The sequence below is a fragment of the Oncorhynchus mykiss genome, chromosome 4 (genome assembly GCF_057628025.1).
Source record: "Oncorhynchus mykiss isolate SJ-2025 chromosome 4, ASM5762802v1, whole genome shotgun sequence".
In the NCBI taxonomy this organism is placed as follows: Eukaryota; Metazoa; Chordata; class Actinopteri; order Salmoniformes; family Salmonidae; genus Oncorhynchus; species Oncorhynchus mykiss.
In genome coordinates this window covers 50,875,971-50,903,304 of record NC_143025.1, presented here as the reverse complement: position 1 = coordinate 50,903,304, position 27,334 = coordinate 50,875,971, and the positions used below count along the sequence as shown (strand labels likewise).

The 27,334-nt window shown below is 43.1% G+C and overlaps 1 protein-coding gene across 6 annotated transcripts in view; it reads right to left on the bottom strand.

Annotated features, from left to right (window-relative positions):
* Nucleotides 1–27,334, bottom strand: part of mcoln2 (mucolipin TRP cation channel 2) — a 73,414-nt gene that overhangs the window by 17,205 nt on the left and 28,875 nt on the right. For all 6 annotated transcript variants that reach the window (XM_021599969.3, XM_090232248.1, XM_090232251.1 and 3 more), the window contains 5 exons: nucleotides 26,502–26,651; nucleotides 25,865–25,966; nucleotides 25,458–25,580; nucleotides 21,889–22,095; nucleotides 18,267–18,406 (listed from right to left, as the gene is read on the bottom strand). In XM_021599969.3, coding sequence (XP_021455644.1) covers nucleotides 18,267–18,406; nucleotides 21,889–22,095; nucleotides 25,458–25,580; nucleotides 25,865–25,966; nucleotides 26,502–26,651 — 722 coding nt within the window. The remainder of the gene's footprint in view (nucleotides 1–18,266; nucleotides 18,407–21,888; nucleotides 22,096–25,457; nucleotides 25,581–25,864; nucleotides 25,967–26,501; nucleotides 26,652–27,334) is intronic.

Sequence of the window (27,334 nt, the reverse complement as noted above, 5' to 3'; positions counted from 1 at the left end):
TAACGCCAAACTTTTTTCAAAATTTGCTCCATAATATCGACAGAAACACGGCAAACGTTGTTTAGGATCCATCCTCAAGGTGTTTTTATTAACATATATATTCGATAATATATCCGTCGAGGCAATTGGTTTCTCATAAGAAGAAATTTTAAGCAAGATTTTCTGCGGGAGACACCATGTGACACATGCTATATATGGTCCCTTACAGCCATTCTTCAATGGAAATGCCTAAAAAGACGTCGTCACAATGCTGTAGACACCTTGGGGAATACGTGGAAAACGTAAGCTCATTCGTAGCTCATTCACAGCCATATAAGGAGAAATTGGCATGAGGCGGTTTAAAAAAATGCGGCACTTCCAGGTTGGATTTTTTTCTGGGTTTCGCCTGTAACATCAGTTCTTTGGCACTCACAGACAATATCTTTGCAGCTTTGGAAACGTCAGAGTGTTTTCTTTCCAAAGCTGCCAATTCTATGCATAGTCGAGCATCTTTTTGTGACAAAATATCTTGTTTAAAACGGGAGCGTTTTTCATCCAAAATTTTTAATAGCGCCACCTAGTCGCAAGAAGTTAAGGAGAAGTATATCTATAATTCTGTGCATAACACTTGTATCTTTTATCAAAGTTTTTTTTTTGTATTCCTGTAAATTGATGTGGCGCTCTGAAAATTTGCCAGATGTTTTCGAGGCACAACATTACTGACCATAAAGCGCCAATGTCAACTGAGATTTTTGGATATAAATATGAACTTTACCGAACAAAACAAACACGTATTGTGTAACATGAAGTCCTATGAGTGTCATCTGATGAAGATCAAAGGTTAGTGATTAATTTTCTCTTTCTGCATTTTGTGCTGGAACTCCTCTTTGGCTGGAAAATGACCATATGTGTTCTTGTGACTAGGCTCTGACCTAACAATCATATGGTGTGCGTTCGCTGTAAAGCCTTTTTGAAATCGGACACGGTGGGTAGATTAACAAGTTATGCTTTAATTTGGTGTATTGCACTTGTGAATGTATGAAAGTTACCTATTTCCCCAAAATATTTTTGAATTTCGCCTTTTCAGTGGAATGTTGTCGAGCCTAGCTGTAAAAAGTGTTAAAGGTGTCTCAAGCACGCTCGCAAAAGGTGCGTACACTTACTGTAAGAAACACACGTAAAAGCCATGGTGCAGCGACATCTGAGCTCCAACTGGATATCAAGTTTAAAAGCACCGCTTTTCTCTTTCGTAAAAACACCCCTTGTCACCCTGCTGAACGTCTATGGCCCCAGCATTGACAAGCCACAATTCTTTCGTAATGTTTTTGATTTGCTCCCAGATCTTAGTACCACTAATCTAATAATTGGAGGCAATTTGACAGACTGTCTACACGTACGCCATCAAATATCACCTCTGTCCAGGTTCTGATTAATCTAATCAAATCCAGGAATCTAGAGGGCCTCTGGAGAATGCAACATCCCACAGACAGACTACTCAGTCATTCTACTCTCATGTCCACATGTCTTATTCTAGAATCGACTACTTCCTAATAGATTCCAAACTAATGTGCTTAATTCGGAATACCATAGCATATTAATAAGTGACCATAGTCTAATTGTTGTCCCCTCAATCTTTCTTTATGAAAATAATAGAAAGAGTGGGAGGCCCCGGTGCACAACTGAGCAAGAGGACAAGTACAATTGTTTAATTTGAGAAAGACGCCACAAGTCCTAAACTGGCAGCTTCAATTAAATAGTACCCGCAAAACAGTCAATGGCACTGAAGTAATTTATAAAATAAGATACCCAATTTGTAGTTACAGTCTTGTCCCATCGCTGCAACTCCTGTATGAGGAGCTGTGCGTCCTCCGAAACACAACTCAGCCAAGCCACACTGCTTCTTGACACAATGCCCGCTTAACCCGGAAGCCAGCTGCACCAATGTGTCGAAAGAAACACTGTACACCTGGTGACCGTATCAGAGTGCATTGCGCCCAGCCAGCCACAAGAGTCAAGTGCGTGACGGGACAGGAACATCCCTGCCAGCCAAACCCTCCCCTGACCATGCTGCCTGACCATGCTGGGCCAATTGTGCCCCACCCCATGGGTCTCCAATCAGTTGTGTTCTGACAAGGTAGGGTGGTATACAGAAGATAGCGCTATTTGGTAAAAGATGAAGTGCATAGTATGTCAACAGCTCCAATAAGCAAAGAGAAAATGACAGTCCAGCATTACTTTAAGAGATGAAAGTCAGTCAATACTGAAAATTAAGAATTTTGAAAGTTTTTCAAGTACAGTCACAAAAACCAAGCACTGATGAAGAAACTAGCTCTCATGAGGACCGCCACAGGAAAGGAAGACCCAGAGTGACAGGCCTCAGAAATTGCAGCCCAAATAAATGCATCAGAGTTCAAGTAACGGACATCTCAACATCAACTGTTCAGAGGAGACTGCATTAGTCAGGACTTCATTGTCAAATTGCTGCAAAGAAACCACCACTGAAGTACAGCAATAAGAAGACGTGCATGGGCCAAGAAACACAAGCAATTGACATTAGATGGGTGGAAAGCTGTTCTTTGGTGTAATGAGTTCAAATTTGTTTTTTTTTTATTCCAATCGTGGTGTCTTTGTGAGATGCAGAGTAGGTCTCTGTGTGGTTCCACTGTGAAGTATTGAGGTGTGATGGTGCTTTGTAGGTGACTGATTTAATTAGAATTCAAGGCACACTTAACCAACATGGCTACCACAGCATTCTGCAGCAATACACCATCCCATCTGGTTTGCTCTTAGTGGGACTGTCATTTGTTTTCAACAAGACAATGACCAAACACACCTCCAGGCTAAGTAAGGGCTATTTGACCAAGAAGGAGAGCTGCATCAGATGACCTGGCCTCCGTGACCACCTGACCTCAACCCAATTAAGATTGATTGGGATGAGTTGGACCGCAGCGTGAAGGAAAAGCAGCCAACAAGTGCTCAGCATGTGTGAGAACTAATTCATGCCTGGAAAAGTATCCCAAGTGAAGCTGGTTGAGAAAATGCCAAGATTGCACACTGTCATGGCAAAGGTTGGCTACATTAAAGAATCTCAAATATTTTGATTTGTTTAACACATTTTTGGTTACTATAGATTCCATGTGTTATTTCATAGTTTGTCTTCCCTATTTTTCTACAATGTAAAAAATAGTAGAAATTAAGAAAAATCCTGGAATGAGTAGGTGTCCAAACTTTTGACTGGTACTGTATATAAATTAAAAACAAACGTTCCATATTGGACAAATTCATGTAGTCTGTTGTTCCATTTGGTGCCTAATGAGCACAACCATGATGTGAACTGAAGGTTGTTCCTTAGCTGCATGAAGACTACAACAATTAATGGGTCAATAATGTCATTGGGCTCAAATAACATTTTATTTGTCACATACACATGGTTAGTAGATGTTAATGCGAGTGTAGCGAAATGCTTGTGCTTCTAGTTCCGACCATGCAATAATATCTAACAAGTAATCTGACCTAACAATTTCACAAGAACTACCTTATACACACACACGTAAAGAACTTAATAAGAATATGTACATAAAAATATATGATTGAGCGATGGCCGAACGGCATTGGCAAGATGCAGTAGACGGTATAGAGTACAGTATATACATATGAGAAGAGTAATGTAGGGCATGCAAACATTATATAAAGTGGCATTGTTTAAAGTGGCTAGTGATACATTTATTACATCCAATGTTTCATTATTAAAGTGGCTAGAGATGAGTCAGTATGCTGGCAGCAGCCACTCAATGTTAGCAATGGTTGTTTAACAGTCTGATGGCCTTGAGATAGAAGCTGTTTTTCAGTCTCTCGGTCCCCACTTTGATGCACCTGTATTGACCTCGCCTTCTGGCAGTGGCCCGGGTGGTTGTTGTCCTTGATTATATTTTTGGCCTTCCTGTGACGTCGGGTGGTGTAGGTGTCCTGGAGGGCAGGTAGTCTGCCCTGGTGATGCATTGTGCAGACCTCACTACCCTCTGGAGAACCTTATGGTTGTAGGCGGAGCAGTTGCCGTACCAGGCGGTGAAACATCCCGACAGGATGCTCTCGATTGTGCATCTGTAAAAGTTTAGTGATTTGTGACAAGCTGAATTTCTTGTGGACCATTTCGTGGACCATTTCAGTTTGTCTGTCATGTGTACGCAGAGGAACTTAAAACGTTCCACCTTCACAACTACTGTCCCGTCAATGTGGATAGGGGGCTGCTCCCTCTGTTTCCTGAAGTCCACGATCATCTCCTTTGTTTTGTTGACGTTGAGTGTGAGGTTATTTTCCTGACACCACACTCCGAGGGCCCTCACCTCCTCCCTGTAGTCCGTCTCGTCGTTGTTGGTAATCAAACCTACCACTGTAGTGTCGTCTGAAAACTTGATGATTGAGTTGGAGGCGTGCATTGCCACGCAGTCATGGGTGAACAGGGAGTACAGGAGAGGGCTGAGAACGCACCCTTGTGGGGCCCCAGTGTTGAGGATCAACGGGGTGGAGATGTTACCTACCCTCACCACCTGGGGGCAGCCCGTCAGGAAGTCCAGGACCCTGTTGAGTGGGCTTAATGATGAGTTTGGAGGGTACTATGGTGTTAAATGCTGAGCTGTAGTCGATGAACAGCATTCTTACATAGGTATTCCTCTTGTCCAGATGGGTTAGGGCAGTGTGCAGTGTGATTGCGTCGTCTGTGGACCTATTGGGGCGGTAAGAAAATTGGAGTGGGTCTAAGGTGTCAGGTAGGGTGGAGGTGATATGGTCCTTGACTAGTCTCTCAAAGCACTTCATGATGACTGAAGTGAGTGCTACGGGGCATAGTCAATTAGCTCAGTTACCTTCGCTTTCTTGGTAACAGGAACAATGGTGGCCCTCTTGAAGCATGTGGGAACAGCCAACACATAAGGTTTGATTGAATATGTCCGTAAACACACCAGCCAGCTGGTCTGCGCATGCTCTGAGGATGCGGCTTGGGATGCCGTCTGGGCCAGCAGCCTTGCGAGGGTTAACACATTTAAACCTTTTACTCACATTGGCTGCAGTGAAGGAGTGCCCGCAGGTTTTGGTAGCGGGCCGTGTCAGTGGCATTGTATTGTCCTCAAAGCGAGCAAAGTTATTTAGTTTGTCTAGGAGCAAGACAACATGGTCCGCGACGGGGATGGTTTTCCTTTTATTGTTCGTGATTGACTGTTGACCCTGCCACATACCTCTCGTGTCTGAGCCGTTAAATTGCGACTACTTTGTCTCTATACTGACGCTTAGCTTTTTTGATTGCTTTGCGGAAGGAATAGCTACACTGTTTGTATTCGGTCATGTTTCCGGTCATCTTGCCCTGATTAAAAGCAATGGTTTGCGCTTTCAGTTTTGCGCGAATGCTGCCATCAATCCACGGTTTCTGGGGGAATGTTTTAATAGACGCTGTGGGTACAACATAACCGATGCACTTGCTAATAAACTCGGTCTCCGAATCAGCGTATTCATGTTATTGTCCGACACTATGCGGAACATATCTCTGTCCACGTGATCGAAGCAATCTTGAAGCATGAAATCCGATTGGTTGGACGAGCGTTGAACAGACCTGAGCACAGGTGCTTCCTGTTTTAGTTTCCGTCTATAGGCTGGGAGCAACAAAATGGAGTCGTGGTCAGATTTTTCGAAAGGAGGGCAGGAGATAGCTTTGTATGCGTCGTGGAAGTTAGAATAACAATGATCCAGGGTTTTGCCAGCCCGGGTCGCACATTCGATATGCCGATAACATTTAGGGAGCATTGTTTTCAGATTAGCCTTGTTAAAATCCCCTCCTACAATAAATGTAGCCTCAGGATATGTGGTTTCCAGTTTACATGGAGTCAAATGAAGTTCTTTCAGGGCCATCGATGTGTCTGCTTGGGGGGGATATACACGACTGTGATTATGATCGAAGATAATTCAATTGGTAGATAATGCAGTCAGCATTTGATTGTAAGGAATTCTATGTCAGGTGAACAAAAGGACTTGAGTTCCTGTATGGTATGATCACACCTCATTAATAATAAGGCAAACACCCATGCCCTTCTTCTTACCAGAGAGATGTTTGTTTCTGTCGGCGCAATGCGTGAAGAAGCCATGTGCCTGTACCGACTCTGATGACGTATCCCGATTGAGCCATGTTTACGTTTTAACAGAGAATGTTACAATCTCTGATGTCTCTCTGGAAGGCAACCCTTGCTCGGATTTCGTCTACCTTGTTGTCAAGAGACTGGACATTGGCGAGTAGTATACTTGGGAGAGGTGCGCCCGTATACGGAGCCTAACCAGAAGACCGCACCGTCTGCCCCTTCTGCGGCGCCGTTGTTTTGGGTCGCCGGCTGGGATCTGATCCATTGCCCTGAGTGGTGGACCAAACAGAGGAGCCGCTTCGGGAAAGTCGTATTCCTGGTCGTAATGTTGGTGAGTTGACGATGCTCTTATCTCCAATAGTTCCTCCCGACTATGTAATGTAACATAATATTTCCTGGGGTAACAACGTAAGAAATAACACATAGATCTTAACCTTATTGTAACAATATGCTGGGGGGAACGCGAGCCAAATCCCACTGGACCCTGATGACGAATGGGTGGGCATCGGTGCAGGCTCAGGTGCGGGAGGAGATGGTGTGGCTTGATTAATTGGAAATCCTCTTCTCTCCCATCTGTCCATAGTCTGCAGCACGCGATCCATGGCTGTCCCTAGACTTTGTAGCAGACTCTGACTCCATGAATATGGTCTGTGATTCTGTAACAATATGCTGGGTTTGTTGTCTGAGCGAGGCGCAGGACACAGGTTTGAGGAAAAACACAAAAGTCTTTACTCAAAATATTAATACAAAAAAACGGAATCTCTCCAACAAGGAAACATCACATAATGAGAAAACCCTCCAACACACACGGTAACACAAAACAATCACGGACATAACAGAAAGGTAGACGAGAGGTTAAATAAGGAGCATAATAAGGGAATAGAAATCAGGTGTGCATAATCAAGACAAAACAAAAGGAAAAAGGAAACATGGATCGGTGATGACTAGAAAGCCGGTGACGTCAACCGCCGAACGCCGCCCGAACAGGAGAGGAGCCGACAGTACCCCCCCATCTCCGCACAGGGGATGAACACCGCCCACTCTCCCGGCCGGTCCTGGCAATAGGACCGCAGAAACCTACCCACATCCTGGTTGACTCTTTCCACCTGCCCGTTACTCTCGGGGTGGAAACCTGAGGTAAGACTGACCGAGACCCCAGGTGTTCCATAAATGCCCTCCAGACTCTTGACGTAAATTGGGGACCCCGATCAGAAACTATATCCTCAGGCACCCCGTAGTGCCGGAATACATGGGTGAACAGGGCCTCCGCAGTCTGTAGAGCCGTAGGGAGACCGGGCAAAGGAAGAAGACGGCAGGACTTAGAAAACCGATCCACAACGACCAGGATCGTGGTGTTACCCCACGACGTAGGAAGATCCATCACGAAATCCACCGATAGGTGTGACCACGGTCATTGCGGAACGGGAAGGGGTTGTAATTTCCCTCTGGGCAGATGTCTAGGTGCCTTGCACTGTGCGCATACCAAACAGGAGGAGACATAAACCCTCACGTCCTTAGCTAACCCTCACGTCCTTAGCCACCAGTACTTCCCAGCAAGACAGCGCACTGTCCGACCGATGCCAGGATGACCAGAGGAGGGTGAAGTATGGACCCAACAGATCAAACGATCGCAAACATCAAACGGAACGTACAAACGCCCAACTGGACACTGTGGGGGGGTAGGCTCTGCACGTGACGCCTGCTCGATGTCCGCGTCCACCTCCCATACCACCGGTGCCACCAGACAAGAAGCTAGAATTATGGGAGTGGGATCCGTGGACCGCTCCGCTGTATCATACAGTCGGGACAGTGTGTCCGCCTTAACGTTCTGGGAACCTGGTTTGTAGGACAGGGTGAAAACAAAGCAGGTAAAAAAAACATGGCCCACCTTGCCTGGCGAGGGTTCAGTCTCCTCGCTGCCCGAATGTACTCCAGATTTCGGTGGTCAGTCCAAATGAGGAAAGGGTGTCTAGCCCCCCTCGAGCCAATGCCTCCATGCCTTCAGGGCTCCGACAACAGCCAACAACTCCCTTTCCCCCACGTCATAGTTTCACTCCACCGGGCTGAGCTTCTTCGAAAAGAAAGCACAGGGGCGGAGTTTTAGTGGCGTACCCGAGCGCTGAGATAGCACAGCTCCTATTCCAGCCTCGGACGCATCCACCTCAACTATGAACGCTAAGGAGAGATCCAGATGCGCCAGTACGGAAGCCGTAGTAAACAGAGCCTTTAGGTGACCAAAAGCCCTATCCGCCTCAGCTGACCACTGCAGTCGCGCCGGTCCCCCCTTCAGCAAGGAGGTAATGGGAGCCGCTACCTGCCCAAAACCCCGGATAAACCTCAGGTAGTAGTTCGCAAACCCTAAAAACCTCTGCAACTCCTTTACCGTGGTTGGAGTCGGCCAATTACACACGGCTGAAATGCGGTCATTCTCCATCTCCACCATTGACGCGGAAAAGCGGTAACCTAGGAAGGCCTTGACTTATAGGTCATGCTCCAACAGTCGACCAAGCACCCTGCTCACAAGGGACAAATGCTCTGCGCGGGTTGCGGAGTATATTAGAATGTCATCTATATACACCACTACCCCCTGCCCGTGCAGGTCTCTGAAAATCTCATCAACAAGTGATTGGAAGACTGATGGAGCATTCATTAACCCATACGGCATGACGAGGTACTCATAGTGCCCAGAAGTGGTGCTAAATGCAGTCTTCCACTCATCCCCTCCCCGGATAGGCACCAGGTTTGTAAGCGCTCCTGAGATCCAATGTTGTGAAGAAGTGCGCCCCGGACTCTGTCATACTGGCGATGAGAGGCAGCGGGTAACTATATTTTACGGTAATCTGGTTTAAACCTCGATAGTCTATACACGGGCATAAACCTCCCTCCTTCTTCTTCTTCTTCAGAAAAAAGAAACTTGAGTAGACAGGTGAAATGGAATGCCGAATGTATCCCTGTCTCAGAGATTCGGTGACAAATGTCTCCATAACCGCCGTCTACTCCTGTGACAGAGGATACACGTGACTCCTGGGGAGTGCAGCACCGACCAGGAGATATATGGCACAATCCCCCGGTCGATGGGGTGGTAATTGAGTCGCCTTCTTTTTACAGAAGGCGAGTGCCAAATGGGCATATTCGGGAGGAATGTGCATTGTGGAAACCTGGTTTGGACTTTCCACCATAGTGGCACCTAAGGAAACACCTACACACCTCCCTGAACACTGACTGGGACCATCCCTTGAGAGCCCTCTGTTGCCACGAAATAGTAGGATCATGAGAGGCCAACCAGGGAAGACCCAATACAACGGGAAACGCAGGAGAGTCGATAAGAAAGAGATTCATTCTCTCCTTATGACCCCCCTGGATTGTTATAGCAATGGTAGCTGTGACCTCCCAAATTAGACCCGACCCCAAAGGATGACTATCTAGGGCATGTACAGGGAAGGGAACATTAACAGGAACAATAGGAATCCCTAATCTAAGTGCCATGGACCTGTCAATAAAGTTCCCAGCTGCGCCTGAATCTACTAGCGCCTTATGCTGGGAATGAGGGGAAAATCCTTGAAATTCATGTGAGCAACAGGGGGCTCTGGGTGGGTTGCGTGCCTACTCACCTGGGATGAAACCACCAGTGTTCCGCCTGCTACCTCGACCTCCCGGAGGACCTCCCCAGCACCGACCAGCAGTGTGCCCTCTGCGGCCACTGCTAGTACATGGAATGGTCCCCCCTCCGGCCCCCCTCATCACAGCCCCTCCCAACTCCATAGGTGTTGGGTCAACAGACGGACCCTGATCTGGACGTCCGCGGGAGGCCAACACGTTATCCAGCCGGATAGATAAGTCCACTAGCTGGTCCAGGTTGGGAGTGGTGTCCCTGCAGGCTAGCTCCATACGAACATCCTCTCGCAAACTACACCTGTAGTGATCGATCAGGGCCCGCTCATTCCATCCAGCGCCTGCCGCCAGAGTTCTAAAGTCCAGCGCAAACTCCTGCTCATCCCTTGCCTTAAATGGAACAGATGCTCCCCCGCCGCTCTCCCTTCTTGTGGATGGTCAAAAACTGCCCGGAAGTGGCGGGAGAAGTCCTCATAATTGTCCAGGGCCGGGCCCTCCCTTCCCCAGATGGCGTAGGCCCACTCCAGGGCTTTACCCGTTAGGCAGGAGATGAGGGCGCTCACTCTCTCGCGTCCCGAAGGGGCCGGCTGAACAGCTGCCAGGTAGAGCTCAAGCTGGAGTAAGAACCCCTGGCACCCGGCAGCTGTTCCATCATACGCACACGGGGGGAATGAGAGCCGAATCCCACTGGACCCTAATGACGGATGGGTGGGCATCGGTGCAGGCTCAGGTGCGGGAGGAGATGGTGTGGCTTGATTAATTGGAAATCCTCTTCTCTCCCATCTGTCCATAGTCTGCAGCACGCGATGCATGGCTGTCCCTAGACTTTGTAGCATGGTCCTCCTCTACCGGGAGAGGAGGACTGGCTGCGCCTGCTGACTCCATGAATATGGTCTGTGATTCTGTAACAATATGCTGGGTTTGTTGTCTGAACGAGGCGCAGGACACAGGTTTGAGGAAAAACACAAAAGTCTTTACTCAAAATATTAATACAAAAAAACGGAATATCTCCAACAGGGAAACATCACACAATGAGAAAACCCTCCAACACACACGGTAACACAAAACAATCACGGACAAAACAGAAAGATAGACGAGAGGTTAAATAAGGAACATAATAAGGGAGTAGAAATCAGGTGTGCGTAATCAAGACAAAACAAAAGGAAAAAGGAAACATGGATCGGTGATGACTAGAAAGCCGGTGACGTCAACCGCAGAACGCCGCCTGAACAAGGAGAGGAGCCGACCTCAGCCGAAGTCGTGACACTTATAAGTCCACTAATAACAAGTTCCCACAGTCCATATCTCACTGATAATGCTTGTAGTTCATGTGACACACAGCTCAGTGGATTTACACAAGTGGCTATATGTATCAAGCATTTCAGAATGCTGATCAAGGATTATCCTAAAGTTATCCTAAATCAGCACTCCTACTCGGAGTTGTTTGATAAGGTATATAGGAATCTAAGCATAAACTAGTATCATACAATTAAAATATGCTATTCTGTCATCAGTGGATGAATGTGCAATATAAATGGATAATGGTGCATGTGACTAAATTATACATTTCCACAATATTTCTTAATGAATCGTTTATGCACCATTTATCAAGCGTTGGTGCCTATGTTTGCGGGTTGATATGCATACATGTATGCTAAAGTGGACGCTCTGCAACATTGTGTAGCAGGTATTTATAGGCTGAAAGGCCACGCGGTTCTAGTGTTGTTTAAAAATACTTCAGCACAATAAAGTGTTCACATGAATAAACAAGTGTTTAAAAAGGGAGCAAACAAGATTGAAAAGCATCTTGTTTTCAAACAAGATTGAAAAAAACACTTGGTAAATCTCAGAACAATAGAGAAATCACAAAAACCTAAATCCACAGTCATTCAGGTGGGGGAATAAACTGTCAATGCATAAGAGAACCAACATAACTGTCACCTCAAAGAGCTTGTAATCCTTCCAAATTTCAAAGGATTGTTGGCATGTCAACTATATTTCCTCAAAACCTTCATTGAAAACATACATAATTAGCACTTGTATCAAATACATCATTACAGACCTATATCCATCCTGCCCTGCCTATCTAAGGTCTTCGAAAGCCAAGTCAACAAACAGATCACTGACCATCTCGAATCGGTCACGCGTGCACCTCAGCCACGCTCAAGGTACTAAACGATATCATAACCGCCATCGATAAAAGACAGTACTGTGCAGCCGTCTTCATCGACCTGGCCAAGGCTTTCGACTCCGTCAATCACCATATTCTTATCGGCAGACTCCGTAGCCTCTGTGTTTCTAATGACTGCCTTGCCTGGTTCACCAACTACTTTGTAGACAGAGTTCAGTGTGTCAAATCGGAGGGCATGTTTTCCGGTCCTCTGGCAGTCTCTAAGGGGTTTAATTCTCGGGCTGACTCTTTTCTCCTTATATATCAATGATGTTGCTCTTGCTGCGGGCGATTCCCTGATCCACCTCTACGCAGACGACACCATTCTGTATACTTCTGGCCCTTCGTTGGACACTGTGCTATCTAGCCTCCAAACAAGCTTCAATGCCATCCAACACTCCTTCCGTGGCCTCCAACTGCTCTTAAAACCTCTTAAGGCTCCCCTGCATTTTTTTCAACATTTTGTTAAAACCACGCAACATTTCAACGTCCTGCTACTCATGCCAGGAATATAGTATATGCATATATTAGTATGTGTGGATAGAAAACACTCTGGAGTTTCTAAAACTGGTTAAATCATGTCTGTGACTATAACAGAACGTGAACAGCAAGCGAAATCCCAAGAAAAACCTAAAAAGTATTCATCCACCAGTCTCTGAATTGTCTATGGCTATCAGTTGACAGTTCCTACCCTACAGCTTCCACACGATGTCGCCAGTACTGTCAATTTCATGGGATTTAATCCTTGGTGGAATGAGAAATAGACCCTTCCTCTCATCCAGTACACAGGAAGAGGCTTATGGGGGAAAGACAATGGACGATGATGTCAAGAGTAGCTGCTATTGAATACAGATCGCCCCGTGATCAATTTGATCGATTATTAACGTTTACAAATACCTAAAGTTGGGTTACAAAAGTAGTTAAGTGTTTTGTCAAAGTTTATAGGCAACTTTTTTTATTTAAAAAAATTACGTTGCGTATAAATGGACATTTTGGGTATACATGGACGGATTTAATCGGAAAAAAGACCCAATTGTGATGTTTATGGGACACATAGGAGTGCCAACAAAGAAGCTCGTCAAAGGTAATGAATGTTTTACATTTTATTTCTGCGTTTTGTGTAGCGCTGGCTACGCTAATTCTTTTGTTTACGTCCCCTTCAGGTATTTCGGGGTGTTGCATGCTATCAGATAAACACTAGTAAAACCAAATGCATGCTTTCCAACCGTTCGCTGCCTGCACCCTCATGCCCGACTAGCATCACCACCCTGGATGGTTCCGACCTAGAATATGTGGACATCTATAAGTACCTAGGTGTCTGGCTAGACTGCAAACTCTCCTTCCAAACTCATATCAAACTTCTCCAATCCAAAATCAAATCTAGTCGGCTTTCTATTTCTCAACAAAGCCTCCTTCACTCACGCTGCCGCCCTAGTAAAACTGACTATCCTACCGATCCCCGACTTCGGCGATGTCATCTACAAAATAGCTTCCAATACTCTACTCAGCATCCGTTTTGTTACTAAAGCACCTTAAAACCACCCACCACTGCGACCTGTATGCTCTAGTCGGCTGGCCCTCGCTACATATTCGCCGCCAGACCCACTGGCTCCAGGTCATCTACAAGTCTATGCTAGGTAAAGCGCTGCCATATCTCAGTTCACTGGTCACGATGGCAACGCGCTCCAGCAGGTGTATCTCACTGATCATCCCTAAAGCCAAAACCTCATTTGGCCGCCTTTCCTTCCAGTTCTCTGCTGCCTGCGACTGGAACGAATTACAAAAATCTCTGAAGTTGGAGACTTCTCCCTCACCAACTTTAAAACTTCTTGTGAATCCCAAACCCGCATGCGGGAGCGTAATCATCGCCTGAAACTAATTAGCATAACGCAACGGACATAAATATCCCTAGAAAATATTCCTATTCATGAAAATCTCAAATTAAATATATTGAGACACAGCTTAGCCTTTTGTCAATCACCCTGTCATCTCAGATTTTCAAAATATGCTTTACAGCCAAAGCTAGACAAGCATTTGTGTAAGTTTATTGATAGCCTAGCATAGCATTAGGCCTTGCTAGCAACAGGCAACCTTGTCACGAAAATCAGAAAAGCAATCAAATTAAATAGTTTTTTCTACTGTTATTGACTTGTTTATTGTTTACTCCATGTGTAACTCTGTGTTGTTGTCGGTTCACACTGCTATGCTTTATCTTGGCCAGGTCGCAGTTGCAAATGAGAACTTGTTCTCAACTAGCCTACCTGGTTAAATAAAGGTTAAATAAAAAAATATGAAAAAATAAACAGTTGTTGTTTAGCTTTGTCATTTTAGCATAGACGTGACAAGAGTCAAAACAAGACACGGTATTTAAGGCCGAATCAGACCAAACTCTCATCCTTAACCTGCTGCATGTAAAATATTGTGCGCTATAGCTTGGAAAATAAATGTGACGCTGGATGACAGCATTGTTAGTTTCTAACATTAAGGCAGTTTGTTTCCTTGCCACAATACTAACGAGTATCGCGAGGCCCTACATAGTCTCAATAAGAAGACATGAACTAAAAATGAGCCACCTATGATTCCCCACATGGAAGCTTCTTGTCATTGTTGCTAGCTATCTGACCATCTAGAATCATTAACGCAAATTAACCATGATGTTCTCAGCTAACCCGTTTATATGCAACACAGACAGGCCTTGAACTGGCCATCTGTTAACCAGCACTAACTGTTGGTTTCCAAGCATCAACAGTGAATCAAGTGCTGACAGTGGCAGATACAAGCCTCCCAAAGAGTCAAACATGCTATACTGCAAATGAATCAAAACAGAGACCTTGAAATGGCCATTTGTTGACCAAAACTAGCTGTTCCATTGCAAGAGTCACAGATATGCTGCTGGAGTGTCACATTAAGGTTTCCTTCAAGAATTCCTGAATTGCTGCGCCTTAGTTTTTGTTGGCTGGCAATTTCACAACTACATGAGTGCAAGTTCCACCATGGCAGTATGTTTGCACATATTTATTCAAATATTAGTCAATTATACTGTACTATTTTTTTGGGGGGGGGGGGGGGGGGTGGGTGACATCATTACACCCAGCTGCTTTTACAAACACGAGTTAAATGAAAACACACCCTAGCAGGCAATTGTCGCATCTATATGAACTTCTAAATATCAACAAAAAATAAATAAAATCACTGGACAACTTGTCGGAAACATAGCTAATGTGGGAGGGCTGGCCGTTACCTTTTTTTTAATCTGTCCTTTAAGTGTATCACATTTATTGAACTGCAGTAAGTTAAAATAAAACTGACAGCTAAAAACAGATGCGTCTCACCCTAGTTAAGACATTCAACACAAACAATCTGGCACACCTATTTAACATGGCAGTAGCCTAAAGATTTAGACCTTACGGTCACTGTAATTTTAACTTCCCTGTAAAGTCTTAACGGCAGGCTGCCATGATCAGGATGCCATTTAGCCAGCGAGCGATATGGCTCAGAAAACATAGCTCAATCCAGGGATGGGAGAGGGCACTGTACACCTAATTATTCCATTATGAAAATAATACATAGAGAAGATTGAAATCATGCTAGTCTTTAATTAAACTGCCATTTTCATCAGCATGCTAGCTAATGTTAAAGCAACCCATTGGATTCAACAACACTTCCAGTAGTTACTCACCCCAACACTAGGCATCACATTTTTATGGAATCCAATGAGCAAGACACACCTATTTTTAACATGACAGGTGACCCAATTACTGAGCTGAAACACCTGTGTCAATTAACCACTTCCATCAACTGGACCAATAGGAATCAAGTAACACTTAATAATGAACACGACTGCAATTAGTTTAAAAGGATGGGAAATACAGTATCTAGAAACTGGAATGTTTGGTAAATTATTAAATAAAATAAGGAAATACGAACTCAACTTGCTCTATAAATACTTTGAATAAATACACTTTTAAATGAATTTCTTTCGAGAAGGCCACTCCTTCACACGCACATACTGTCCACAGATTCAAACACATGCTTTACTTCAAATAAACAGAAGACATAGAGACCTTGAAATGGTCATAATTTGTTGTCCAGCATGAGCTGTTGCTTTCCAGACATCATCAGTTAATCATATAGTGGCACACATATCTAGCCTGGTCCCTGATCTGTGTTTAGAAAATTCCTATGGTCATTGTCACGCCAGTGTTTGGCAAGACTGCACACACAGATCTTTGACCAGGCTAACACATAGCCAGTAGGGCACTGGTTAGTTTGACCTATTCCCTACATAGTGGGGCCCTGGTCAAAAGTAGTGCACTATATATGGAAAAGGGTGCCATTTGGGACTGAAACTCAATGCTGTTGTTTATATCAGTGCACAGAGCAGCCAAAGGGTGAAGTCTCTTCCCAGCATATAACCCTTGGTTCCTCTGTAATCAGCACATCGCTGGGTGTGTCCACATTTCTCCCACCACTAATTTCATTTCTCAGGCCACAAAGGGCTAAGCTAAACTTCAGTGAGGAGGAAACTCCACTCGGCTGCGCTCTGCCCTAGATGACAGAGATTGATAGAAACTGTTTCGAAGGGAAATTACACATGATTTTCACGTAAGAGCAGTTATGTGGAGAGTCAATGGTGATTGAAGTTGTTGCATATGGATGGAACACTAACACTGAAAAATTTGTAGAATTTAGTCTTCCCAATCCCAACCAGGTTATTATTGATTTTCTTTGACTAACCGGCTAAATGGTTAAAGGCCCAACTCAGAGGAAGTTGCCGCACCTATTTTGAGTAATTCCCGTCCTAGAGCACTTAGGTTACACCTCAAAGACTGATGCAGGCTGCTAATACATATTTGGCAATTGGAGGTGGGAACGTTGTGGTGATTTTCACGTGTAGCAGGGAAATATCAGCAAATAAGGTACTGACTGACAGCTGTCAGTGTAACTAGCTAGCATGCTAACCTTAGCTAGCTAATGAAAGTTTTGAGTACCACTTCAGTTAAGACATAAGGCATACTGTAAATCAGGTGAAAATAATTTCAGAAAAAGACTACCAGCCTACCTATCAAAACATTTGATAATTTTGATAATTCCAGTGAAACTAGCTATATATTTGTTATCTATGTTATAATTTCAGCACGCTAGCTAGCTATACACTGAGTGTACAAAACATTAGGAACACCTGCTTTTTCCATGACAGACTGACTAGGTGAAAGTTATGATCCCTTATTGATGTCACTTGTTAAATCCACTTCAAACAGTGTAGATGAAGCGGAGGAGACCGGTTAAAGAAGGACTTTTAAGCCTTGAGACAATTGAGACATGGATTGTAGATGTGTGCCAATTAGAGGGTGAATGGGCAAGACAAAGATGTAAGTGCCTTTGAGCGGGGTATGGTAGTAGGTGCCGGGCACACCGGTTTGAGTGTGTCAAGAACTGCAACGCTGATGGGGTTTTCATGCTCAACAGTTTCCCGTGTGTATCAAGAATAGTCCACCACCCAAAGGACATCCAGCCAACTTGACAACTGTGGGAAGCATTGGAGTCAACATGGGCAAGCATCACTGTGGACACTTTCGACACCTTGTAGAGAGGATGCCCTGATGAATTGAGGCTCTTCTGAGCACAAAAGGGGGTGCAAATCAATATTGGGAAGGTGTTCCTACTACTTTGAACATTCAGTGTATGCATTATCTAAATTGCGTCTGCAAATTCTTCATAGAAATAGAAAGAATATAAGCTCCGTTAATATCGATAACATAACGAGTTAATTTTGTATGGCCCGGTGCCTCGGGTGGGTGGAGATTTCCGCATTAGGATCAATGGATTGGTTGAAAATTAGCAAACCCAGGCCAGTGGGCCATGCAGAACAAATTTGCCTAAAATGGGGGTAGTGGGGTTCTAAAATGCAATCGTGTCACACAATTTTACCATTTATAAAATTGTCATATTCTTTATTTTTTTCATATTCGTGAGAATCTCATCTTTCCATAGAGGGGTCATAATAATTAGTAAGCTAAACCGTTCGGACAACAGAAGTTTTCGGGATGTCTCATGGTCTGACACACTGCTCTAGCTCTGCCACCTTTCAGCACAGATGAATGTCTCTCTGATGTGGAATCTTATATCTCTAGATTAAACTGACAAATTTTGATGGGGATGTTTTTATTATTCTAATTAGATTTCTGAGGGGGCGCGAATATCGATTAGGGGATTAAATAAAAAATGTACATAGCCATACTATATGACATGTCATAATAACGTGCCATATACATTAACACACTGTACTACCATCATCATAAAATAGAACTTTGCTTAAAAATAGATTGTCTGTTATACTAATTTGAATTATATGGGGTAATGCTATTTTGACGTTACTTTACCGTCTGCAACAGCACAGTGCTGGGTGTCCCATTCCAGTCTCTGCGTCCATCTCGCTGCCCTCCTCACTAGGGGGGAAATCCTTCTGCTCTCTCAGGAACCTCTGCAGGTCTGTCATGGGGAAACCATTCTTCTGGTAGTTCTGTCGGTAGGGTAGAATAAAAGTGAATTCACATAGGGGGGAATTCCGACCCGAATTAAGCATGCATAAATGGAAAGAGCCTTCAGAAGGTATTCACACCCCTTGACTTTTTCCACATTTTGTTGTGTTACAGCCTGAATTTAAAATTGATAACATTTTTATTTCTGGCTTACTCAAAATGCCCCATAATGTCAAAGTGGAATTATATATTTTTTAATGTTTACAAGTTAATTCAAAAAGAAAAGCTGAAATGTCTTGAGTCAATAAGTATTCAACCCCTTTGTTATGGCAAGGTAAACAAGTCACATAATAAGTTGCATGGACTCACTCTGTGTGCAATAATAGTGTTTAACATAATTTTTTTATGACTACCTTATTTCTGTACCCCACACATACAATTAATTATCTGTATGGTCTCTCAGTCGAGCAGTGAATTTTCGAACAGATTCAACCAAAGACCAGAGAGGTTTTCCAATGCTTCACAAATAAGGGCACCTATTGGTAGATGGGTAAAAAAAAAAGCTGACTTTAAATATCCCTTTGAGCATGGTGAAGTTATCTATTACAATTAGGATGGTGCATCAACACACCCAGCCACTACAAAGAGAGGCATCCATCCTAACTCAGTTTCCGCAGAAGAAGAAAACCGCTCACCATGAGGCCAATGGTGATTTTAAAACAGTTAGAGTTTAATGGCTGTGATAGCAGAAAACTGAGGATGGATCAACAACATTGTAGCTAACCCACAATACTAACCAAATTGACAGTGGAAATTATTCCAAAACATGCATCCTGTTTGCAACAAGGCACTAAAGTAAAACTGCCCAAAATTTGCCAAAGAAATTAACTTTATAACCAGCATACAAATTCTTATGTTTGTGGCAAATCCAAAACAACACAATACTGAGTACTACTCTCCATATTTCTAAGCATAGTGGTGGCTGCATCATGTTATAGGTATTTTTGTCATCGTTAATGACTGTAGTTTTTCAGGATAAAAAGAAATGGAATGGAGCTAAGCGCAAGCAAAATCCTACAGGGAAACCTGGTTCAGTCTGCTTTCCACCAGACAGTGGGAGATTAATTCACCTTTCAGCAGGACAATAACCTAAAACACAAGGCCAAATATACACTGGAGTTGCTTACCAAGACAACATTGAAATTTCCTGAGTGGCCTAGTTTTGACTTAAATTGGCTTGAAAATCTATATTAAGCCATGAAAATTGGCAGAGCTTGAAGGATTTAAAAAAGAATCATGTGCAAATATTGTACAATCCAGGTGTGCAAAGCTCTTAGCGACTTAACCAGAAAGACTCACAGCTGTAATTACTGCCAAAGGTGATTCTAACATGTATTGACTCAGGCGGTTGAATACGTATCTAATCAAGATACAGTATATTCATGTTCTATTTTTTTATTTATTTTTATTTTATTTTATACAAATGTTCACATTTTTTCTTCCACTTTGACATTAGAATTTTTTTTGTAGATCGTTGAGAAGACTGACAATTAAATCCACTTTAATCCCACTTTGTAACACAAAATGTGGAAAAAGTCAGGAGGTGTGAATACTTTCTGAAGGCACTAATTACTCTCAGTAACTTTTCTGTTTACGTGTATTCTGACCTTGAACTTAAAGCAAGCATGCTATTCACCCTCTATTCGTTTGGGGTGAAGATCAAAGAAATGAAGGTGTTGCAGTGTTACAGATTCGTTGTATTCTGACCTTGACTTAATTCCCTCATAACTCGACCACCTTCATGCACAATGAAACGATAAGATCGAGCAACCTGTGGTTCCAATGGAACTACATCTACTTTATTTTTTCCCTTGCGATTTACAACAATGCAATTTACAACTCAATAAGAGCTACGTAAATGAGTAAGTCATTTGGATAAGGGGATTGTAAATATAAATGACAATTGTTTAGATCTATTTTACATTAAGATCGCCAGAGACAAATGTAAAACCAGACATATGGCAGCGAACTGAAGCCTGTCAACATATCACCAAGTTTATGAAATGCTGGCCCTGAAATTTGGAGACCCAAACTATAGGCGTCTGTACCCTGTGTGCAAATGACAGTATAGCGCCAAACCTACCGAGTCGATTTATGATTGCTAGAATCTTTCAATTATATGCCCAGACGTTTCACTGCATTTAGAAAAATTGGTGTCTTTATTAAGAAGGTGTTCCTCATTATTCGTACACAGTGTACGTAGCAGTTTAAATCTGGATGCTGGCGCATGGTTCACGACGACTGGGCCGTTGTCACAGTTCCATGATTAGTGAGGATTATTAGGGTAGATTTATAGGACTACTGTTCAACCCATATTGTACACTTCTCACCTTCCAATATTTCAATGAAATGGCAACTTTCAGGATGAATCAAACCACCATTTTTGATTCATCAATACATTTTGAACATAAATGTTCTCCAAACCCTTTTATTTTTTTCAGAAATACTTTCCTAACCCTTAATAATATACAAGATCAGAGTATTTTTAAATCTACCAATTATTGCTGGAAAGGAGACAAATATGTGTCTATTTACATGGCTATCTTTCATTGATCCCTAATATTCTGAATCATTCTCTTCGTATATTCTAGTGAGTCTGGACAAAATTAGAATTAATAGGTATGCAAAATTTAAAGGGGTGGTTTAGAAGAATGTACGGAAATGCCTATTGAATGAAAACTCCACAAGAAAATCTGTTGGCCAGCAAGTGGGAGGGTTTTCAGCTGTTTAATGAAATGTGTCCTTCGCGGGCAAGGGAAACACGCCTGTAAAGCCCGTTATGCATATGCATAAGGTAAGTCTGAATACCAACTACTGAAAAGTGCATAGGAAAGACGTGCGTAGGAAAGGTGTACATTTACTACGTCTGAATTGGGCCAATAGAAAAAACATTAAAGGATGAATAACAAATAATGCTATACTGGACAAAATCTCTAATTCCAATTCCGATTCCAATTCCATTGCTCATCAACACATGAAAGGGTCCTCAGTTGATTAATCTTTCAGCGTATATTGTTGTTTCTCTCGTCACACATAATGTATAATGTTTGTTCATGTACTATTTTGTTTTGAAGGGGCACTGATGGCTAAATTCAATATCTTTGAATGAATTATGTGTAATAATGTGCCTGGGCCCCCTCATTTTCACTAGACATTAAAACATATCTGATATGGACCGTTTACATATGTAACTCTCCTCAAATCTCAATAAGCTGTTTTTGGACAATAGTTATGGATTTGGGGTTGTATGGTCTGTGATTTAGACCTGATACCTGGGTCAGTGGGTCATGATCATCAGGCCACACCTTAGAAACATTTTTCCGAATGTTTTGCAACAGATAACAAAGTGAGCGTTCCTAATTGGTCAAGTTCAGATAGTACCTCCCCATTTCACTCCATTTCAGATAATTTTCTTACGTTTTGTGCCAACTGAACACAAACCAGCAAAGGTATGAGTGAGTACCTTGATGGTGTCGTAGGCGTCTGTGATGAGGGCGATGAAGAGCGAGAGCACCATATAGATGAAGAGGGAGATGAAGGAGTAGAGGTAGACGCGGCTGAACAGCCACACCAGGCTGTTTTTGTCCTTCAGCTGTGCAAAGGTGGTGTACATGTCGTCGCCGTTGACCAGCGAGAACAGGCTCTCGGCCACCCGACTCAGGCCCTCAAACTGAGATGGAGTGAGAAAAAGAGAAGGGTGAAGGGGGAGGAGAAAGAAAGCAAGAGATGAGAGAGGGAAGGGGACCGAGTACAGAGTGAGAGAGGGGAGAGAGACAGGCATAGACAATGAGAGAGAGGAGCAGAGAGATGGACAGAGAGAAAGAGAGAGAGATTGCAAAAAGAGAGAGGAGAGAGAGAAAGAGTGAGCGAGGGAGAGAGAGGAAAGAGTGCACAGATCCCAAAACACAGTCAGATTCAGGGGGAGACATCACCACAAACAAAGAGCGATAGCATCTAAGCACAGCCCACTCAGACAGACGGTATAGATCCTAGGTAGGGTAGGGGACTTGTGGGAGGGCAGTTCTGGAAGATCCCTTGTTTATTGCAGATGGTAAACAATGTCTAAATTAGTTGATGTTATGGTAACTTCCCTGGCTGCAGTGTATGGTTGCATCCCGAAAGGCACCCCATTTCCTACATAATGCACTACTTTTGACCAGGGCCCATAGGGAGTCAAAAGGAGTGCATTATATAGGGAATAGGATGCCATTTGGGACACATACCATGTTGTAAGTATGAGTGAACATCTTGTTGCAACAGACACCAGAGTTGAATACTGAGGTGGTCATGGATAGTCTGAATCATAGAGATAAAACAATATCTATTAACGATATCTATCTATGTGGTCTGAACAGCCTCTCTGCAATGTACCCGTGCAGTGAGGACAGTTTGGTGCCATTTTTACACATATTGGGCAACATTTTCCTCTTGCGATCACGAACGCACTATAAGTAAACGCACCACCCCATTTTAAATAATGGGAGATCTGATACTGCAGCTCTTGAATGCATTGCGTGTAAGCTCTGTTTAAAACAAACTTCCTCCTTACAGAAAAGTTACAATAAATATTATAATTTCACTCATGCCATCATTCAGAAAACTCTTAGAGTATGAGAGGAAAATGTCAAACTAATGAAGACAAAATAGGGTCACACCTTATTTGGACTGCGTACAAGTACACAGATGTTCTCTTAATTTGACCATTTTCTAGATCTGCAGCAACAGGAAATGTCAACTATTATGTGGATTATAATTAAATGGACATTGTTGTAGAGGTTTGATACATTTTTTGATAGGATAAATCAAGTCTGTCATTTTAAAGTGGAAATTACAAACGTTCAAAGCCTTTTTAAATACTACAATTTGCAATTCCTGCTTTGCAGGAAAGTTCTCTGCGACAACAGAGTGATCAAATGAAGATAGTAAACCTGTAAGGGTAACACTGTATTTGGATAGTCCCCAAACTATACTAAACAGAAATATAAATGCAACATGTAAAGAGTTGATCCCATGTTTTCATAAGCTGAAATAAAAGATCCCAGAAATTGTCCAAGCTTATTTATCTGAAATTTTGAGTACAAATGTGTTTACATCCTTATTAGTGAGCATTTATCATTGGCCAAGATAATCCATCCATCAGACAGGTGTGGCATATAAAAAAAGCTGATTAAACAGTGTGGTCATTACAGAGGTCAATAAAAGGCCACTCTAAAATGTGCAATTTTGTCACACAACACAATGCCACAGATGTCTCAAGTTGAGGGAGTGTGCAATTGGCATGCTGACTGCAGGAATGTCCACCAGAGCTGTTGCCAGAGAATGTAATGGTAATTTCTCATCCATAAGCCACCTCCAACATCGTTTTAGACAATTTGGCAGTAGGTCCAACTAGCCTCCTAACCACGTGTAACCACGGCAGCCTAGGACCTCCACATCCACTTTCTTCACATGTGGGATTGTCTGAGACCAGCCTCCCGGACAGCTGATGAAACTGAGGAGTATTCGGACTGGCTGAAACTGAGAAGCTCATTCTGAATGGCTGGGCCTGACTCCCCAGGGGGTGAGCCTGGCCCCAGAGTGGGTAGGCCTCCCAGGCCCACTCATGGCTGCACCCTTGCCAATTCATGTGAAATCCATAGATTTGGGTCTAATACATTTATTTTAATTGACTGATTTCCTTATAAGATCTGTAGCTCAGTAAAATCGTTGCAATTGTTGCATGTCGGTTCGATCCCGGGTGTGTTGCAGCCGGCCGTGACCAGGAGACCCATGATGCGGCACACAATTGGCCCAGCGTCGTCCGGGTTAGGGGAGGGTCTGGCCGGCCAGGATGTTCTTGTCCCGTCGCGCTCTAGCAACTCTTGTGGCGGAACGGCCGCATGCACACTGACATGATCGCCAGTTGTACAGTGTTTCCTTCAACACATTAGTGCGGCTGGCTTTCGGGTTAAGCAAGCAGTGTGTCAAGAAGCAGTGTACCTCGCCTCTCCCGAGTCTTTACGGGAGTTGCACCGATGGGACAAGACTGTAACTACGAATTGGATATCACGAAATCGGGGAGAAATAGGGGGAAAAAATGTAATAAATAAAAACATACATATATATAAATGTATGGTTCTGTTGCATTTATATTTTTGTTCACTATACTAACTACTGTGTCAATTTACCCCAACCCTAAACCTAAACCTAAACCTAATCCCCTGAACCTAACCCTAATCCCAGCAAAGTGTTGCATGTAAATTGCTTTTGATAGTTTGTTGATGGTCTACAAATGTTCAAACTAACTATAAAAGACAATCCAAAAAAAGTGGGGCTCTGTAGTTTGACACAGGTTAAAGTTAGTTTGAGGATTCTGCAGTCCACCATGTGAGCTCTTGTTTACAACTGCAATGTTTCTCAACTTCCGTAAATAATTTTTCTTATAACCCAACGATCACTTAAGACACTTGTGCCCTTCGTTGCTAGCATTAATGATTAAGGCATATGTGTGTGCCTCATAATGGTGCAACACTGACTAGACAAGCAACAACAAGCAGCAACATGTATACATACTGCCATCTTGTGGTTGTAAATGGATAACAATACATCAAATTGTTAGGCAACAGTGTAAACAAGTTCAGTTTCAGGCCATTGCAAAACCACACCAGGCCACATGAAGCCTATTTATATCACCAGTGCTTGAATTGGGCCAGTACACACATAGGACTTTCACTTTAAACTGTGTACAGTTAAGGAAATGGTTCTAAAATATGAAGCCTTGTATTTTTATTTAGGCAAGTCAGTTAAGAACACATTCTTATTTACAATGATGGCCTACCCCAGCCAAACCTAGACGACGCTGGGCCAATTGTGCTCTGCCCTATGGGACTCCCGATCATGGCAGGTTGTGTGTGATACAGCCCAGGCTCGAACCAGGGTCTGTAGTGACGGCTCTGATCACTACGATGCAGTGCCTTAGACCGCTGCGCCACCCGGGAGTCCCTATTTTGTAGAATTAAAATGAGTGTCGGAATTGCCATTCCCAGTCAGTACCTTTTCATGGTAAGGGCCAAGTACAATCCAGCCACAAAATGTGTACCCCAGGTAGATCATGCCAGCACAGCAACAGAAGCGGATCACCTTGGGGAAGGCAGTCTTCATAGTCAGGATGAGCACCTGGAACACACACGCATGTGCACAGGCATGTACACACACACACACACACTGTAAACCCTGTGTTGAATCAGTGTTTAAGATAGTGTTCCTTTAGTTGATGAATAATTCTTATTGCAACATCCTTGTTTTTAACCACTTTCATTATGTATAGATTTTCAAATTGTATTTTCCAATGTATTATTTATGTAAGTCTGAGTTTGCATGTGGCCAAACAGGACTAGTCTATTCCTACTGGATAATTATCTTTGAATACACTAAATAAATATGTCTTTGATCAAACTTACATTGTACTTTTGGAAGTAGCCCAGGTACCTGATCACTCCCACCCACACCATCAGCGTAGAAGTTCCCAGAAAGATGCTGCACACATCGTAGCTGGTAAGACTCTAGAAGGGAGAGATGAGTTCATTTTCCTTATGCCAACTGGGGGTAAATGGTTAACATGCAAGTCATACAAATCTGACTCGAAAGTCACTCAGGTTAGAGTAAATAGTCCTTGGGAGTTTTACAATGTCTTGATTTAACCATCTTGTTACAAAGTCCAAGCCCAGTGATTCTGTGCCCAGGCAACGGGGAGTTTTTTTTATTTCTCAACCTCTCTTCTAGAGTTTTTTTATTTCTTAATTTCTGTATTATAAAACAGTAATTGATTAGCTATAAATGGAAACACCCACTTCTTCCACATGTTCAAAACTAATATGATAGATAATCATCCTATGATTTAGACATCAATCATTTATTGCCGTTATTAAACATGTAACATCTTGCAGTAAGCAGGATAATTCAAATACATTTCCAAAACCATATATTTTGTAAAACATAAGTGTTTGTAAAATTAACATGTTCCTATTAAATTTAGGAAAGAAAGAGATGTCTGCTTAAACTCTTTCAAGGAGTTTGAACATTTGAGTTGAGTATTACCTTTGCTTGTATTTCCATCTTCAATATGGATCCTACTATGGCCATAGCGTCACTGACGATCACCAAAACATACCAGCCATTTAAAAACTCCTTTTGGTCAGTCTCACACACCTTGTGATTATAATTCTCACGGAAGAACCTGGAAAATCTCTGGAATAAAGGGGATAAATTCATGAGGCCAGGCCACACACATGGTTATAAAAGCCATGATACACCCTATGACGGCTTCCGGTGTATTGATGGGGGAGATCTGAAAATAAATGTAGTCCTGCTTTGTGGTATTTCATGAAGGCTCAATGTGATACTTATCGCGCTATAGGTTTTTGGGCATGTATATGGCTGTCCTTGTTTGATAGAGCCATTAAACATCTTTCAGTGATGTTCCTATCAGCAGATTCAATGCTAAACATACAAGCTGACACATTTTAACTCCTGGGGAGCGGACACTCATGCTCTGGCCCTCTCCCTCCCCCAAGGCGGCCTTTTTTTAAAAAGGGAAGTGGACACTAACACAATCCTTTGGGCAAAATTGAAAGAACTGACCAGACCATAATGGCTTCAAGGGATTCCAGTCATCAACATGAATTTGACAATGGAGCATTTTTAACTACATGGTGACATTCAACCGTAGATGTTTCATCCAGGATTATAGCGAAGAGGATTCGAAACAAAGAGTTGGATTTAGCTAAAAGATAGGCTAGAGTTGAACCCAGGACCAAGAAGGCAGATAACAAATACGGAGGCTAAGTAGACTTGAGGTTGTAACTGCTGCCAAAGGTGCTTCAACAAAGTACTGAGTACACTGCTGCTCCTCACTGTTTATTATCTATGCA